Source organism: Sparus aurata, chromosome 13 (assembly GCF_900880675.1).
Source record: "Sparus aurata chromosome 13, fSpaAur1.1, whole genome shotgun sequence".
Lineage (NCBI taxonomy): Eukaryota > Metazoa > Chordata > Actinopteri > Spariformes > Sparidae > Sparus > Sparus aurata.
In genome coordinates, this window is record NC_044199.1 from 3,164,701 (window position 1) to 3,182,078 (window position 17,378).

The 17,378-nt window shown below is 39.4% G+C and overlaps 2 protein-coding genes across 5 annotated transcripts in view; both read left to right on the forward strand.

Annotated features, from left to right (window-relative positions):
* Window positions 1-11,465, forward strand: part of crebrf (creb3 regulatory factor) — a 30,221-nt gene extending 18,756 nt beyond the window's left edge. For all 4 annotated transcript variants that reach the window (XM_030437718.1, XM_030437721.1, XM_030437720.1 and 1 more), the window contains exon 10: window positions 657-11,465. In XM_030437718.1, coding sequence (XP_030293578.1) covers window positions 657-775 — 119 coding nt within the window. In that variant the 3' untranslated portion in view covers window positions 776-11,465. The remainder of the gene's footprint in view (window positions 1-656) is intronic.
* A 1,411-nt stretch (window positions 11,466-12,876) lies between these two features.
* On the forward strand, window positions 12,877-17,297 carry bnip1b (BCL2 interacting protein 1b). The gene is made up of 6 exons (XM_030437341.1): window positions 12,877-13,014; window positions 14,357-14,449; window positions 14,548-14,639; window positions 14,924-15,031; window positions 16,394-16,512; window positions 16,634-17,297. The coding sequence occupies exons 1-6, from the start codon at window positions 12,931-12,933 to the stop codon at window positions 16,828-16,830; spliced, it is 693 nt and encodes a 230-aa protein (XP_030293201.1). The 5' UTR covers window positions 12,877-12,930; the 3' UTR covers window positions 16,831-17,297.
* The last annotated feature ends 81 nt before the right edge of the window (window positions 17,298-17,378 follow it).

Here is a 17,378-nt window from a genome sequence, read left to right on the forward strand (position 1 = left end):
TGTGATGTGAACTGAGTAATCTGATTTTTAGAGGAAAAATCCAATCATTACTAAAAAACGTACCCTTAGATTTAGATGTGATTTCACTTAAAATATCATTCAGTAAAACTTGAACCAAACTAAATGTAACTATTGAAATGGTAAAAAAACTAAAACAACAACAACTAGTAAATCATAATACATGAGTTAATAAAGCAAGTCAGACAGGAAAGAAGTTAGTGAAGTATTAAGACAGCAAATTGCTCCGTTAACGTCGAGCCAGACGAGATCAACTCTGAAACAAATCAGAAAAAAATATGGAGGCAGTTTACGAGTATTTCAAGGATCTCAAGCCGCCGTGTTTATCTGAAGATTAAATAATCAAGTGAAAATGTCACTGATGAAAATAACAACACAGAGCAAACATGTGTCTATTTAATCATTTAGTCTGTAATTAAGATGGATCAACATTTACCAGGTGACTGTGTGATTACGGTATCAGACGGAGTCGTTAGTGACAGTGAGGCACCAACGTAAACGCTGATGTGTCATCGTGCAGCATCACGACACGATGAAGCAGAAATCTTGTCTGTTGCCAGTTTAAATAAGCTGTTTTTTTGTATTTAACGTCCAACATCTCTGACTGTCTGCATCTCTGTGTGTCTTTGTGCGGGCAGTGGCATCACCTGTTGCTGGGCAGACTTCGGACTTCGTCAACAAGATCTTGGACAACACAGGACGCGGGGATCCCACCGGCGGACTGGTCGGCCTGCGAGTCCCCACCTCCAAAATCTAGACAGAAGCGCGGTCCACTGAGAGGAGTGGACTAAATATTCCCACCGTGCTGTCCCATTGTAACTATGCTCCCCTCTGCATGCCCCTCCAACCCAGAGTACACACACATTGTTAGTCACACAAACACACATACCACTCCCTGTGTGTATGTATGTGTGCTTGTTGTCGCCATGCACCCGTATGGCGACCACCCTAGCTTTACTGTCTCTGCACGCCCTGCGCAGACACAGTGCGTCACTGTCTCCCAACCCATCGTGAGCGTCTGTTGGGAAAAAAGCGCCTCAAAAAGCAAGGGATGGCTCGGTGTTTAGCGAATAGCACGTTCTAAATCCACTGGTGATTATTAGATGTGTTTAACATAGCATTGTGTAGGGTCGGTTCTGACAGTCACACGAGTGTAACCACTGGAATACTTTGACACAATTTGTTTGAGGTTGTGACGACAGAGGAGGAACTGTTACACGTCAGACACCATCAAAGGTTCACAAAAAAGATCCAGTTAACATTTTCAAGACGAGGTTAACCTCACATGGCAACACAAATTAACTCCAGGATGTTAAATTGGCCCACTCAGTGAAGTTTTTTCGGGGTGGCAGGAAATATTTTGTTTTGAAGGCTTAAATATGTTCGTGCCACCCCCCCGTTTGCCAATCAGGTCTTCTGTTGATAAAATATCGATGTTGACTTTTAGCAAAATTAAAGTAGTAGAAGCTGAAAGTTCAAATGAGACTGTCAACATGAGCGACAGACATCCTGCCGAGTCGCAGGAGGAAGCTAAGCGTCTATTTTTGAAGACGCTGACTTAAACAGGAGGCGGTAGTTGACCATGTGGAGAGGAAGCGCATGTAGTTTGGTGCTTTTTGGCCTTGTGCTGGTTATAACTGGACAGTGTGGAATGGACATTTTGCCAGTGCGGGAGCAGATTGTGAGGAAGATGATGGTGGTGGCGGTGATGAAGATGACATTAACAGTGATCCATCTCCTCGAGGAAACTGTACATAAAAGCGTCTCCCAGGTTAAAACCGGCTCCCCCTTTTTTGTACAGTAGAGACGGCCAGGCTAACAGTTTGGTGTGTTCATACTAGTGTTTGATCAGAGTTCTATTCATTGTGCCTTGTGTATGTATGTGTGTGTGTTTCTGTAAGTCTGAGTGAGTGCGAGTGTGTGCAGGGGACTGAATGAGAGGAGGTGATTGGTCAGAACTCCCTGAGGTCCAGCCAAGGAGAGGCCTACATTACACTGAGGGAGACAGTGAGTGAATGTGAGGAGGGAGGCACCTGAGGGGGTTTGTTGTGTATTTCAGTTGTCTGAAGATATTCTGAATGTACATAAAATGAAACGGAAGCTCTCGTTGCGTGATGCCACAGAGTCTGTGTATATAGGAGGGCTCTGCAATAGATTACTTTTGGTTTTTGGTACTCTTGTCTTTAGGGATCGGGGGAGGGTTAACATATATTTTCGTTTAGAGTTACAAAAAAAATATTTGCACACTATATTTTGATTGTTTTTTGTACCAAAGACACATGCAACGAAATGGCGACCAGCCAGTTAAAGTAAGGTTTTGCACAGCTTACCTGACGCCGTATTGAATGTAAGAAACGTGGGAGGGTCAGGGAACTTCATTGAACTGTGAAATTAGCTTGGGTCCAATTCTGTACAGAAAAGGAACATTCATTCATTTTATTTTTTTTTTAAATCTAAAAATTAACCCCATCTTTGGGCTTCTCCAGTAGATTTGTTGCCTAGCGAGCACTTCATTCCTGAACTGATTCCTCCCGCCACGTGCTAATTGTGTTAATGGCGCTATCTAGGACAAAAACCAAGAGCGCTAGTAGATAAGCTATGTTACATTTTTGCCTGTTTGTCAAAATGTCACCAACAATAACCAAAATGTTATGTTCCTGTGTCACTTGTTTGATTTTCTGTATGTAGACGAGGTCTAGTTCATCAACAAAATATTAACTGAGTTGTGTTTTAAAGTACTGTATATAGAAGCATTAATGATATATCTATCGATGGTGAAATGCCACTTTTCATGACAATTGATTCATTTTTAAGCATGACACATTTCTAAAGCCTATCCTTGCATCGAGAAAGTTAGAGGAAAAAAAAAAAAAACACAAAACCAAAAAAAAAAAAGGTTCTTGTTATATTTTTGTACTTTAGCTGCCTGCTAGCTTTCCTGTTGGTTTGGGAGTGTTTGTTGGTCAGAAAGGAGTGAAGAGAAGGAGATGTCCGTCTGATAGTTTGGTTTGTAAAGCTACACTTGACCCCTCTTTGCCGGCTGAAGTGAAATGATTGAGAATCGGGGCTGCAGCGGTCTAGTTTGAATGGTCTATAAAGAGAATGAGGACATGCTGTCTGTAGTGAGGAGATGTTGTCTCGGAAAGAAAGCCAAAGCATCGAACTTTAGTCCCAGTTTCAGCACTGTGCATTGTTACTTAGATTTTCTCCTATATTCCCTCTCGAATTTTGCATTTCCTGGGGTTGACATCGCTGCCTTCGAGGTTGCATTGCTGAATTGTACCTGCCTGGCCTTCGGTCCTCAGCATCCATCCTTCCTGACCGGTCACACCTGCAGAGAATGACTTTGTTGACTTTGCTCACGGAAACAAACAGAGTTACGATTCAATAAGTCCAATCTTTAAAAAGAAAACTTAAAACATGCATGATGCCTGCATGCCCGCCCCTCCTGCAGCCCCCGCACAGGAAACGCTGCCATTCCCGGGAAATGCAAAATTCAACCAGAATTCACTCGGTTGAATTCAGAAAGTGCTCCTTCACCGAATGATGTCTGATGATGATGACGCAGAGCTGTGGTCTTTGTGTGATTAAAGAACAGCTAGTGCTACATACAGTATATATATATATACATATATATATATTTTTACTGTTTTCCGTTCCGTCTAAAAAGGGAGAACTGGTGCTTTTTTTCTGAAACTAGAATGATGAGTATCCATGATTCTTATTTAGTCTAGTTGTAGCCTAATGACTTGCTCTCCTCTTACCGTCCATAGCTATTTTCTTAGTAGTGATTCATTTTTTGTAAATAGACTATAAGTTAATATGTATCTTCTCAATGTTAGATATATGTATAGAATACTCTATCTTATATGTTTGAAAACAAAAGCACTTTGTCCAAAAAAGGAAAAAAACAAAAAACAACAAAAAAAAAACAAAACAAAAAGAAAAGCATTTTTTTCTTCCATTTGCTGCTAAAAGGCCTGGTGTGAATGCTGCAAGTGTACTTGACGACTACTTGCTAGGAAAGGTCTTGTACCTCACCTGGCTAGGTGTATAATCTAGCGAGGAGCAGGTGTACGGCCTGGCGAGGGTTACATCTACATGTTTCTGGAGCCGTGAAATGATATGAGGCGTTGCTCGAGAGCGTATCATTCCCTGGCTTCGGGAAGTCCAGTGTCTTGACCGGATATGTCTATTTCCTGATCAGGGGATAGATAGTGTGTTTGTGGTCTTAAACAAAATAGAGGGTTTTGATTCCAGGGCCCCTACATTGATCCTGATGCTGACCCCCTTGGCGTCTTGATTCATTTGCCTTCAGTAGAGGTTTCCTATGGAAAAACAGTCTGCTTTGGCTTCCTCTTCAGGGTGATGTACAGTGTAGACACATTTCTCCAGAGAGCTATATTGTTATCATTTGTAAACTGATTTCTACTTGTGACTTAATGCGGAGGTGTGTAGCCTGGGGCGGCGCGGGTAGAGCCCGTTTGAAAGATGTTCTTCCGGGCCGCCTTGGGGGAAGTTACTTTATCACTGTACTGTATGGCAAGCCAATTACAAATGGAGACTCAATCCGGACACTTATTGCCTTCTGAAACTTTTCACTTACATACAAACAAAAGTAATAACTTGGCAGACGTGTCAGTTGCTAAGGGGAGTGCCCGAGGTTCATGACACTGTCTGCCAACATACGGTCAATAACAACAACGACAACAACAACGACAAAACCATTCAGCCTGATTGGCTCAAAACAACCTTGACTGAAGTAGCAGACGTGGCGAAATACATCTGACAAAAACGGCTTCAAATATTTGAACTACTCGTGCTCAGTCGTATCTTTTGAAAAACAGTATTTGAGGCTTTTTTTTTCAGCGAGGATTTCGGCCCAGGTCTGGTAGGGGGTCAACAGCGGTTAAAGGGCCACTGGTTGACAAGACATAAGACCAGAGATTGCGTGTGTGTTTTGCTGTCGATCACGAGGCTGGTTCAAGAAAGAGTCCTCACAGGTTTTTACATTTAACATGATAGGTGCAAGCTGTGCAACTTTACATTCAAACCAGGAGACTCTGTGGCATTTTAACAGTCAAGGAGTGAGTGAAAATCCACGCCAGTAAAACTATTCCTTCTTCTCTTTATTTCTGATGACATAGATCCTATACAGTCAACTATTAAGCTAATAGAGTGTGTAACTTTGTGCTACTCTTGTCCAATAAAAGCTAAGTGGATCCATAAAGCTCTTCTTCAGCAAATCAGGGTAATATCGTTCTTCTATCTGACATATGTGATGACATATAAAATCAAAAGAAAATATATTTATGTATTCCAATTATTGTCGCCATTCTTTACTCTGTACAAAATATTTTGTGTGTGTGCGTGTGTATGTGTGTTATGAATTATCAATGTCAATCAATATAGTGCAATGCTCTTTACACAAACTGAAAAAAAAAAAAAAAAAAAAAAGGCCAACAGACTTGTCACAAGAATTCAAAGTTTCTCCGCTTTTCTTATAACCGGTATTCAGACACACACAACCTACAACATTCTCCTCTCACGAAAGGATTTGATTCTGATTTCCAGCTGTGATCCAACTGGGGCGTGTCACATGGTGCTGATCACTTTTCACTATCCCAGAAATAATTCAACAATTAGAATCTGTATTCAGACCTGCTCGTGAATACGACTGTCCATGTGATTGTTTTCAGTAACTGTCATCAGACCAGACTTCCCTGTCGGACCAATCAGAGGAAGATTCACACGTACTTTTGCTCTAAACAACAACAGACTGTTTTATTTTCTGTCGTACTGTTCGGATCATTAATGTTGAGCATACATTGGTTCTTTTGTAAAAGTCAGACTCCTGGATTTCACACCACAGCACAAAGTCAAAAGGGATTTTTATTCCGTTTGAGGAGGTGCGAAATAATCACACATATTCTGATGTGTCGCTTTGCTGATTTTAATTACCAATCTGCATTTTTCTTTTAATGTTATCATGAGAAAATGACACAATTAAAATGAAGCAAGTTTAGTCTATATTCAACGATCCCAAGAGGAAATATTCGGTAACGCTTTTTTAAATTTTTATTATCATGTCTGTAATTTCCAAATAATTTCAGTTAAACGTACAACAAGGAACTTTAAATTGATTATGAAACTGCCTCAATTCCAATCTCTTAAGTACAGCACTTAATTTAAACATGCTTAGTTATATTCCATATGTTGTAATTATTAATCATCACTATCCTCCCATTAAAAGCTGTGTTTAAAAAAAGAAGTGTATTAAAAATTTGTCGCGTCTTTCTTTCAGTCGCTTCCAAACCCAAAGCAAACGTTAGCCGGATAACGACCTGTACAGGAGGAGCTGGTGCTCATGCTGGATTTGTCCACAGGGGGCGCCAGAATCAGCAGATATTAAAGTTCCGTGTAGCCGCTTTAAGGTTTCTTGAAATAACTTTAAAGTTTGGTAACAGGGAAAATAAAGACAGCGTGTAATTGATACACTTTAAGTTAATTAATTTCACTGTTTGTGAGTGAAACTTAAAATAAAAAGTAAAAAAAATCATGTGTATGTTGAATTATGTTCGCTTCGCTTTAAAGCTGCACTGATCAATATTTTGTTATTGGTTATAGGACGTCTGATGTATGGATATGAATCATAAATTGTTATATTTAAAACCAAAATATTGACATTGTGTTAATGATAAACATATGATACTACTGTGTAATTAATCCAGCACCTCTTACATTTACATCTCCCTACATAACTTTAAGCGTCTTTCAGCTCTTTGTTGTGGTTTTTCCAGGCCACCATTTAACTTTTAGTTCAGTCTCAAATCTTTCACGAACAGGACGTTGTTTCCAATGAAAAGCTCTAAATCAGAACAACAGTTATCAACTAGGTAGTGAACATAAAAGTGCACAAACACAGAAGTCTCCTCCACCGGGCACTTTTAAAAAACAGTAGTTGAATAGTTCTTGTTTCCAAGAACCGTCTCAGGAGATTATTAGGAAATTACATGTAACGTGTAAAATAAGTGTTGCTGAATATTCTCGTCTCTAGAAGTGAACGCACCTCACGCTGGCTGTGATGGAGATCTCAGAGTCTGGCTTCGAGCTTCTTTCGAGGCATTTCAAGTGTTTTTCCTGTCTTGTTTGCGCCCGTGTGGGCTGCCCTCGTTGCTTGTGACAACACCTCACGTTCAGAGGCTGTGTGCTTACTACCCACGTTTCTCCCTGTGTTAATTAGATACATACGGAAATGTACTCTGTGACAAAACATGCAGTGGGAATGATGTTCGTGCATGCCGACTCCCTGCATCGCACTGAGAGAATCGCGTGACGCCTCCACCGTCACAACGTTCGCTCACTGTCAGTTGAATGATTTCATACTTGCTGCTATTGAATGAGCACAAAGAGATTTTAGAGTTTGGTTTAGAGTGTCCACGACACAAATACAGTATAATGTTACCACACATCCCCGGTTTTTTCTCACCTTTTTTTTCCTACGACAGTCAGAAAAACCAACAGTGTTACTCACCTTGCACTTGGTTTTTACAATACAAGGAAAAAAAAAAACTTTGAATATGATGCCTGCTGAACCAGGTGCCTTAATCAAATATACGAGAACACAAATCTGCACCTTCTGTCAGTCTGGAGGGGGTTTCCCGACAGAAACAAGGGGCTGGGTTTCCCAAAACCTTAACTTGAAAAACGAAACCTCATTTTAACCCCAAATCAAGACTTTTTGTATAATAATCAGCCTTTAACAGCCGCGACAAGCTGTGTGTCATGTACGGATAGAAATATTCCCTTTTGAAGCGTTACTGATTCAGAGCAGAGCCGATAACTAAAGCTAAATTGCTGTTTTGGGAAACCTGGTTCTGTTTTGATCTCTTTCTCTGCCCACTACGCCACATTATTGTGTTTTGTGTATTGGCTGCTGCTGCTATCACCGCTGGTGTGTCCGTGTAGAGAAGAGCAAACTTCCACTGTGTTTGAGGCAGAGGGAGACTTGGACCTGCTTTGTACCTTGTCAATTACAATGTATTCTTCTTCTTCTTCTTCTTCTTCTTCTGTGGTTTCGACATGGAGCACCGTGTTGCTGCTCTCTTGACCTTTTTGAGAAAGAAAAAAACCAACAAAAAAGCATAAAACAGAACTTTTCCGTTTCTTAACTTTGCTATTATGAAGTGCCAGACCCTCCTTGAAGTCAGTGTTGGCACTGTGTCGCAGGTGAGCGAGTGAAGCGACAAACTGAGCATGGAGGTAAACTGTGGTGCTAATCTGTCCGTGGCTGGGTGCTAACATGGCTGTGTTTAAAAAAAAATACAAAAAAAAAAAAGCTGTATTAGCCATATTATTCCTTCTGTTGACGACTCTGGTCAATCTCGTGTTTCCGACTGCTGCACTGCTGTATGCTGACATAGCGAGGTATAACTCTGCTGCTGCTGCTTTGCTGATGAATGTAGACTAGTCTTCCTCAGCAGGATCATACAGACAGATGCGGTTGTCTGGTGGAGCTTTTTCCTGTTGTTCTTCTCCCCGGTAGACTTTGTTCAGAGGGAGACTCTCGTCATCAGGATCCAGAAAGATGATGATGATTATATGTTCAAACCTTTTTTTTTTTTTTAATTCTTTTTAATTAATCTTATGGGTTGATATTTATGCTCTGACTCTGTCAAATGTTGCACGTTTGAATTTTTTTTTTTCTCCTAAATTATATTTTATATACTTTTTTTCCGCCTTCGTCCCAGTGTTCAAACAATTTATTTGATATTTATTTGTTTTGTCCTAAAAATTAACATGTGAGGAGACAATTTGTTGAAATTTATAGCTTTTCCACTGAAGCAGGCTTTAGCAGGAGTCTGAGGCTTCACAGACAGGAAGTCAAAGTCACAGTGAAACAAGACAAACTAAAAATACAATAATTATTTTCTTGCGTTTGTGAATTAAATACTGTATTAGATATACTCATAGTGTATCTGTAATATTACCTCATCGCGTACCACAGATAAGATCGGTGTATAATCTGAAGATACAGTTGGTTGTGAGGACAATCATTAATTAATGTTTACACTAAAGCATCCATTGAAAAACACCTTAATTTAACAGAGGAATTAAATAATCCCAGTTAATCACATTCTGTAAATCCTCTTTTCAGCTAAATAAGAAATAACTGAAGCAGCTCTTGTCCTGCAGCTCACCTGGTGGAGTTTGTGTAATATGTACAAAAGGCCCGAGATCTCCCACTTACTGTAACAATCTCTACCAAAAGCAAAGTGTAGAAAAGTCAACTTTTACAGGAGTAATGTGACGGGAATATTTGCTGGCCGTGACTTCCTGGAGTCCTGTTGTCGCTGTGAGGCAACAGCCGACCAGCAGAGACTCCGATAGTTTCACCAAGAGAAAGATGAACAAGGGATTAGTGTTGACAGAGATATTAACAACCTGGAAATGAAAATATTTGTAAATACAAAAATATTGAAGAATAATAAAGGATTATAATCCACTGGGGGTCCAACAGCTTAACAGGGCGATGAAACGTCTTCTTATTTCAAAAGTGTCGAAGAAAACTTGTAAAGAATATCAACAGCCGGCCTTCAGTTTCTGCTCAACAGCTTCGAACGCAGTTAAAACAACCAAAGAGCTGATAGAACAGTGGAGAAAACACTGGAAATAGAAGCTTATTAAGTTCGTATTATTATTCAAAAATAGAAATTAAAAAACAGACATAATACAGAGAATTGCATAAAATGTTCCTAAAAATATCAGCCGGACTCATCTCTGATTTAATATTGGCCGGAAATAACAGAATATGAAGCGAAACTACAGTCTTCAGTTTACTTGGCGATAGAAAAAGGTTCCTTAAGTACTCTCTAAGTAATCCCTCAGTATCCCATTACTTCATACGTTCTCTGCTTCATGTTCTGACCCGGAGCCGGTCAGAGGGAACAGGATGCGCTCAGAGCTGCTGTTTCATCGTGACCTTGAGTTGTCGTCTGTGAAGCCCTGGAAGCGTTGTGTCACTGGAGGTTTGAATCGGTCCGGCGGAGGCAGCGACGCCCCGAAACCAGAACCGCCTCTGACACAACTCTTCTCCTGTCAGGACTCTGGACTGAGCATCAGGTGCTCCGCAGCCTCGGAGCTGAAGTTAGGAGTCAGCTCGCCTGCTCGCTCTTACTTCTGTGTTGGACATTTTTTTAAAAATCTGATCGGTTTTCTGGGAAAACTGCGCCAGAGGTGTTGTGTTTTTTTGTTTTGTTTTTTGAGAAGGGCTTCGGTTTCGCAGTCGTCTCGTCAGGGAGCTCCTGAGATTAGCCAGGGGTCACTTATAGGCTGGTGGGCAGAGACCCCTCACCCTCCCCTGCTATGAACGACGAGGGGAGGATGATTTCCTCTTCCGCAGACTGATCTTACTAAAGCAAACAGCGACACCCGAGATAACAAAACAAAAACCCCTCTTTTCATAGCGACGCACGTCCTGCTCATTATCCAACACTGCAATGACTTACATCTCCCTCCAGACTTCCCAAAACACATGGAGCGAGAGACATTTAACAACAAGAAAAGAAAATCCTAAAGCATCTCTTTCTTTTTTCTTTTTCTATTTTTTTTTTTCTTCTTTAGATTCTTTAGCGACAGACAAGAAATCCATACAAGTCCAAACATGTAGAGGATGTGGGAGGTATCGGTCATCCTGAGCTCCACAGCTACATGCCACTGTAACGATGCTTCTGGTCTTGTATGGTAACTTATTTGATTAGATCAACAGCATGGGATCTTTCTGTAGTTAGTCCTGTGTGTGTTCCTCTCCCCCAGTCTCAGTAGGAAAGGCTGTACTTCATTGCTAAGTGCTCTACAATAGATCTCTTGGGGAATTATAATTTCATAAAGAAGCAAAACCTGCAGAAAGTGTATCCTGCTGAAACTAACTTGATCCTCTCTTTAGCAATGACGTCTATATTTGTAGTTCACATATATGCCTGTTCGAATACAATATCTTGACAGTTGTTATATTTATGTTGTGTAATAAATGTCGTGCTGGGTTTATACTTTTGTTTAATCTAACTTTTTCTTTTTGTTTTACATTGTATTTTTTTGTGTTTTTTTTTCTCGGAGGCACAGTGGGTGGTTTTATGCACAGGCATGGAAATCTACAAGGTTTCCTTTTGTTTTCTTGGATTGTACTGTAACAACTCATTCTGTTTCAGAGCTTCTGACAGTTTTTGTCTCCGGCTGCTCGACATCCTGCGGACACCTGCCCTGAATCTCTGTCGTGTTATTGTGCCTCTCTCTCTCTCTTTTTCTTTCTTTTTTTTCTTATTTTTTAAATCATTCTTTCACTGTTGTATCAGCCAGGAGTTGGTACACAGCTCCGCTTGTAACCACAACAATAGTCTGATTATGTTTATTGATTTTAATATCAAAATAATAAAACCATTAGCACCCCATCCTGACTCGCGTGTTTAACTGGTTGTAATGGATCTGTGCATGCTGGTTTTTGATGACTGATCACTGATTTATGTGAGTGGGTTTATTTTCTATCTATACCAAAACATTTAATTTACATCTCCACATTATTTCACACAGCTCTATATTTGTAATTAATGGATTATAGGTACGTGGAGAAGAACCAAGGACCCCGGGGGAAAAGACACACAGTTTAGTTTTCTTAAGTTTGAATTGGTTAATATCCATGACGATAAAATAAAAGAATAAAATAAAATTGAGCTGTATTTTGGCTTTGACCTCTGCTGCCATAGAACTGTAATATTGTTTTTAACAATTAAGAGTAGGGTCCTTAATAAAAACCTGTTCCTCTTTACCATTTGATGTTCTTAAGCGATCCCTGAGATAAATGATTTGGGGTTTATTTCCTGTCCCGCTTTTCTTCTAACATCCTGCCAGGACTCAGATATATGGACAGGATAATATAATATAATATATAATATAAGTGACTGTAATTGTTATTGAATTTTCATAATGGAAATCAAACATTACAGAAAGGAAAATATACCAAAATGTTGATGTGTGATTCGCATAGTTGGAGATTTTTTATTCTAGTTTTTAAAATAAGCACAAAAAAGAAAAATGGCCTCATGAACTTATCAAACTCTCAGTTGTGACTTTACTGTAAAAACAAAGTGTTTGCTTTACTTTTAAGAAGTTGGTGCCTTGGCTGCCTCAAACTGAAGACAGTCTGAGGTAATTTTATTGTAATTCACAACAAATGAACTTTTCTAGTCGCATAAACTTGACAATATTTCACTTGTACTTAAATCATTCAGTGTACTTCACATTTTTCTGACTTCTTTCAACTGGAAATCCAAAATATACCTACTTACTCATGTGGACATGATCTCTGTAAATAACAGCAACTGAATGATTTTCTCTGAGCATCGGTACGAAGGTGAAACCACCCAGAGTTAAAGTGCAGGAGAGTGACACTGAATCCAATAACTTAATCATAGTTAGCTGTTTTTTTTTTCATTATGATGAAAAGAAACAACATTTATCCATCATAGAACATATTAACGACACACCGTTTCAGTTACATATGTTGAAAAATAGTTTTAACTCTCGAACAGCACTAGAACAACATGCTGGGATGTAATGCTGATATTCTGTTCATGTCTCTTTAGAATCTTATTTTCTGAAGTGAACTTTGAATCCACCACAGTGACAACAATATAGAAAATCAAGTACATCACGTGGATAAAAGTAGATTTTACAACTGATAAAAATGAGTTAACAAGAAATCAATCCTCATCAGTTTAATCTCATTTATGTAGCATATATTTATAATTATTCCTTTAAATATAACATTTCGTGACGGGAAATCGTCACACTGCTGCTTCGCTTTCAGCAAACGCGCCATGTTGTTTGAGCCTCCTGCTTTGCCGTACAAAAACAAATATGGCGTCTTCTGCGGATGTACACGTCCGAATTTGTGGACAAGAAATTATAAAATATGACCTAGAAATCAAGGCCCTGATTCAGGTAAGAGCCGAAAAACACGGTTTATCAGTTTATTTATTTATTGATTGATTTTGCTCGTACTGCTGTCGGTTCAGTAACAACAGGTGACCCGAAGTGAAGCTAACGTTAGCTAGCTAACATTTTCAAACAGTTAAAAGCATCTGATCATTATAAGTTGGTTTATCTTTATGTGCTCCAATAACTGCTACCTGTATTTTCAGCCGGTGTCTGTCTCAGGTAGTGACAGATGTGAAAACCAAACTTTCACTAAAACACGAACAGACGATATTATTATTGTACCGTCACGGTGAGATTAAATGATAAACAGATCAACTGTCACATCTGATCGTCAGCTGATAAACAGCGATATGTAGATTGATTAGTTGAAACACGTGTTACAACCTGATGTATTATTCGCCATCACACCAGACTTTTTAAACTAAACATCTGTTTATTAGCTGTAAAGATGATTTAACACCAAATGGACGCACACAGAATTATCCTTTAGTCGATCATTTGATATTTTGAGAAAACATTTATGCGTTTAGTCGATTAATCATCTAATTGGCAGGTCCACTAAGACAGTAAACTAGATTTTTAAGCAAAAATTGAAAGTATGTACCAAGTTCCAGCTTCTCAGATGTATGTTTGCTGGTTTTCTTTGTTTTCTTCACATTTCAGGACTTTTTTCTATTTTCTTACATTTAGAAAAAACATAAAGAAAAGGATTGTGAATTAATATTATTATATAAAAAGTACTGACACGACATACTAACACACTGTTTCAGTAGTTTTCAATAGAAGTAATGTAAGCAAAATATATATATATATATATATATATATATATATATATATATATATATATATATATATATATATATATGTAGTAAAAAACAATATTTTGTCATTTAATTTTAGGACATTTTTGGAATAATTCCAAAATGTTTGAATTTTCGTGTAAAGATTGATCTTTAGACATTTCTCTGGGTTTCTGATTGCATTTTCCTTTTATTATTTGTTTTTCTCATCTTATGAAAAAATAGTGGCAAATACATTTTAAAATGGCAATTGAATAATCATCCATCCCACTCTGCACATGGACATTGGTCTCCACCAGAGTGTGTGTGTATGTATGTGTATATATGTTTATATATGTTTATATATATATATATATGTTATGAACAGCAACATGCAGCATCATATACAACATATTTTTTATTGATAGACGGAGCTCCCACAGATTAACTTAACTCAAGCTGTCTGTGTGTCAGACAGAACCTTTGGTAGCTCTTGATCAACCATATATTAATCATGAATACGTAACACTTAATTGTGTGTGTGTGTGTGTGTGTGTGTCCTGCAGGACATCAGGGATTGCCCTGGACCTCAGTCAACTCTACTGGAGCTCAACTCTCAGGTCAAAGAGAAGTTCAGCCAGCTGAGACTCAGAATACAGGTCAGTTCTCACATCACCCGCATATTTTGTTGCACATGACAGATTTCAAACAGTTATGTTTGAAGCGCCTTGATGTTGTTGTTGTTGTTGTTGTTCAGGATCTGGAGCAGATGGCCAGAGAACAGGACAGAGAGACGGACAGGCTGGCCATCCAGGCAGAGACGGAGAGCCAGCGACGACAAATGCTGAGGTGTGTGGACGCTCACACAGACCGGCACAAATAGATTTTTTGACAACAATCATCTTTGTTTGCCCCTTGAATCAGAGACTTTATCGACATTATCAGTTTCATTAAAATGCCAGCGTGTTAAAATGAGCGTGCCATGCGTCGTGTAACACCTCTTTGCCTTTTACCACCAGAGTTTTGTAAGTTATCCTGAAAAAGAATATGTGCACTGCATGCAGACAAATCCAGTTCACACACAAAAGACCAGATGAGAAACCACATTGATTTTTATTATTTTTGTATTTCAGTAACCGGACCGCGTGGAGGAAAGCTATCGTGGCTTGTAAACTAGCCATAGACAACATGGAGAAGGAAGAGCTGCTGCGCGGAGGAGAGAACCAGAGCACCAGACAGAGGTGAGTGCTTTTCTACTGAAGCTCTGCTGGGGAGCTGAGATGACGACTCCATTGGCTTAATACTGTTGTGAAATGAATATGTCAGGTGTTTTCCTTTTGTTCGGCCTAAATCCTTACTCAGACGAAATATCCTCCTCTAGAAACCTTTCAGTGTTTCCTGCACTAGTCAGTGATTTTAATCCTGTCCCAAGAGCTCATGCCTTCCAGCCTGCACTAATTAAAGCTGCAGTTACTTCCAGGTTTATGAAAATCTCCAGTCCAGCCTGGAGAAACTCTCCAATTTGCATTTTAAAGGTTTATAGCTGAGAATTACTTATCACAGTGTGATAACTTAAGAAGTAAGAAATGGATTGTCTTAACACAAAAGGCCACTTGGTTAAACCTCTCAGCTCAAACAAGGAAGAAGAAAGTAAAGATATATAATAAGAGACCCAGACAGTAAAGCTCATCACACGGTCCGTCGTGTCGTCATGCTGCAGGTGAATCTTCTCGGTGATTCGATACTGAAAAAAGATGTTTAAGCAGTTTGCAACCGTCTTATTTAATCATTTGATTGAAGCTAAATCATGACAGTAACAAAGAGAAATACTTTGCATGCAAAAGGCAGAAATGTGTTCATTCTGTACAGAAAAGGGTTCATTAGAAAAACATTACATCTAATCACGACACATTAAAACACTACAGAAGAGTATCAGTGGCAGTGATGAGGGGAAGAAATGAGAGGAGGTCGTTTTTATTTTCATGATGCACTTCAAGAAAAAAGTCAAAATGTTGAGAGTAAAGTCGTTCAGCTTCCACGAGTGCGGCCACCTCTTCATGCTTGTTTGGTTTTTCCTTCTGAACAGAAAACATTTTTGGCACAATCTCTTCAAAGTCCTGATACTGACAGCTACACTGTGATTATGAGCTGAAAGAGAAATAATGTCTTTGTTACTAAAGTATAAGTACAGTTTCACCAGTTCATCTACACGAGGCACTTTGTTGAGGCAGTCATATGTTTGATGTGGCCTCAAAAGGTCGACTTTAATTTTGAATTGTCAACTTTATTCTCGACACTCGACTTTTTTCTTGAGGTGCATAATGAAAATGTAAAAAACGTCTTTTCATTCAGGCTTTTCATTCAATTCAATCACTTTGTTTTCCCATTACGCGTGACATCATTACCTTACAGTCTTTACTTCTCCCATTTAACAGCTCAATGATCAACTTGTAAAAAATGCACAAGTTAGAAATACGTTTTTAGATGCTGCTTTACAACATATTATTTCTCCTGTACTTGATTGTAGAGTTCTCCAGTTTCACTAAACCTGGAAACAGGAACAGTGCATCACCTGTTCTGCTCTGTGTGTGTGTTTGTCTCAGGAGAGCGACCAAAGAAACGCTTGTGGAAACCAGCAGCAGCATCACGGAGAGTCTGATGTCCATCAGCAGGATGATGGCCGAGCAGGTGAATCAGAGCGAGGATACCATCGGCACGCTGGGTAAAAAGAAACTCTTTTTTCCATGTGTTTGTGTCCTTTTGTGTGTTGTTTCCCTGTGAAAATCCTAATTGTTTCTACCAATATTTCCCATCTTTAACGCTTCTCCTCCTCCTCACCACAGCCACCTCCTCCAGGACGGTGCAGGAAACCAACGAGGAGTTCAGAAACATGACAGGAACCATCCACCTGGGGAGGAAGCTCATCCTCAAGTACAACCGGAGGGAGCTGACGGACAAGCTGCTCATCTTCCTGGCTCTGGCCCTCTTCCTCGCCACCGTCCTCTACATCCTTAAGAAGCGTCTCTTCCCTTTTATTTAGCTAGCTGGCTTCAGGAACAGTTATTTCAGTTATTTGTGTCAGGATTAAGGATTAAGGATGTTTAGCAGGTATTGAGTTGAAGCAACACTAAAACTGGAAAGGCAGCACATAGAGGCTGTATGAGTGGAAAACATCGCTCGAACAATATGCAATATGTGGGTTGATAAAATAGTTATGAAGGGTTTTGTAAGATACCCTTCAATTTAAGTAAAAAGAGCCCGGGGACTTAACTGGCATTATGAGGTTTCGCTCAACAGCAGCAAGAATTTTAAAAGCCTCAGTATGTTTGAACTGCGAGGTCTTGATATCAGTATCTATGAATCAGGATGAGCGTGCACAATCTCAGGCGGCGTCTCCTCAAAGACATTTGCAGTGCTGGATAAATAGTGACAGCACGAGACGAGAGGTTTTAAGAGAAGCTGAAATCCTGCCTACTCTCACACATCTGCACACCTGAACCTCACACTGAGGCCCGGAAACTTAATTAGGCATTCAGAACTCGAGGCGACAGTATGTAATAACAATCGTTTACATTTTGTCACATTACA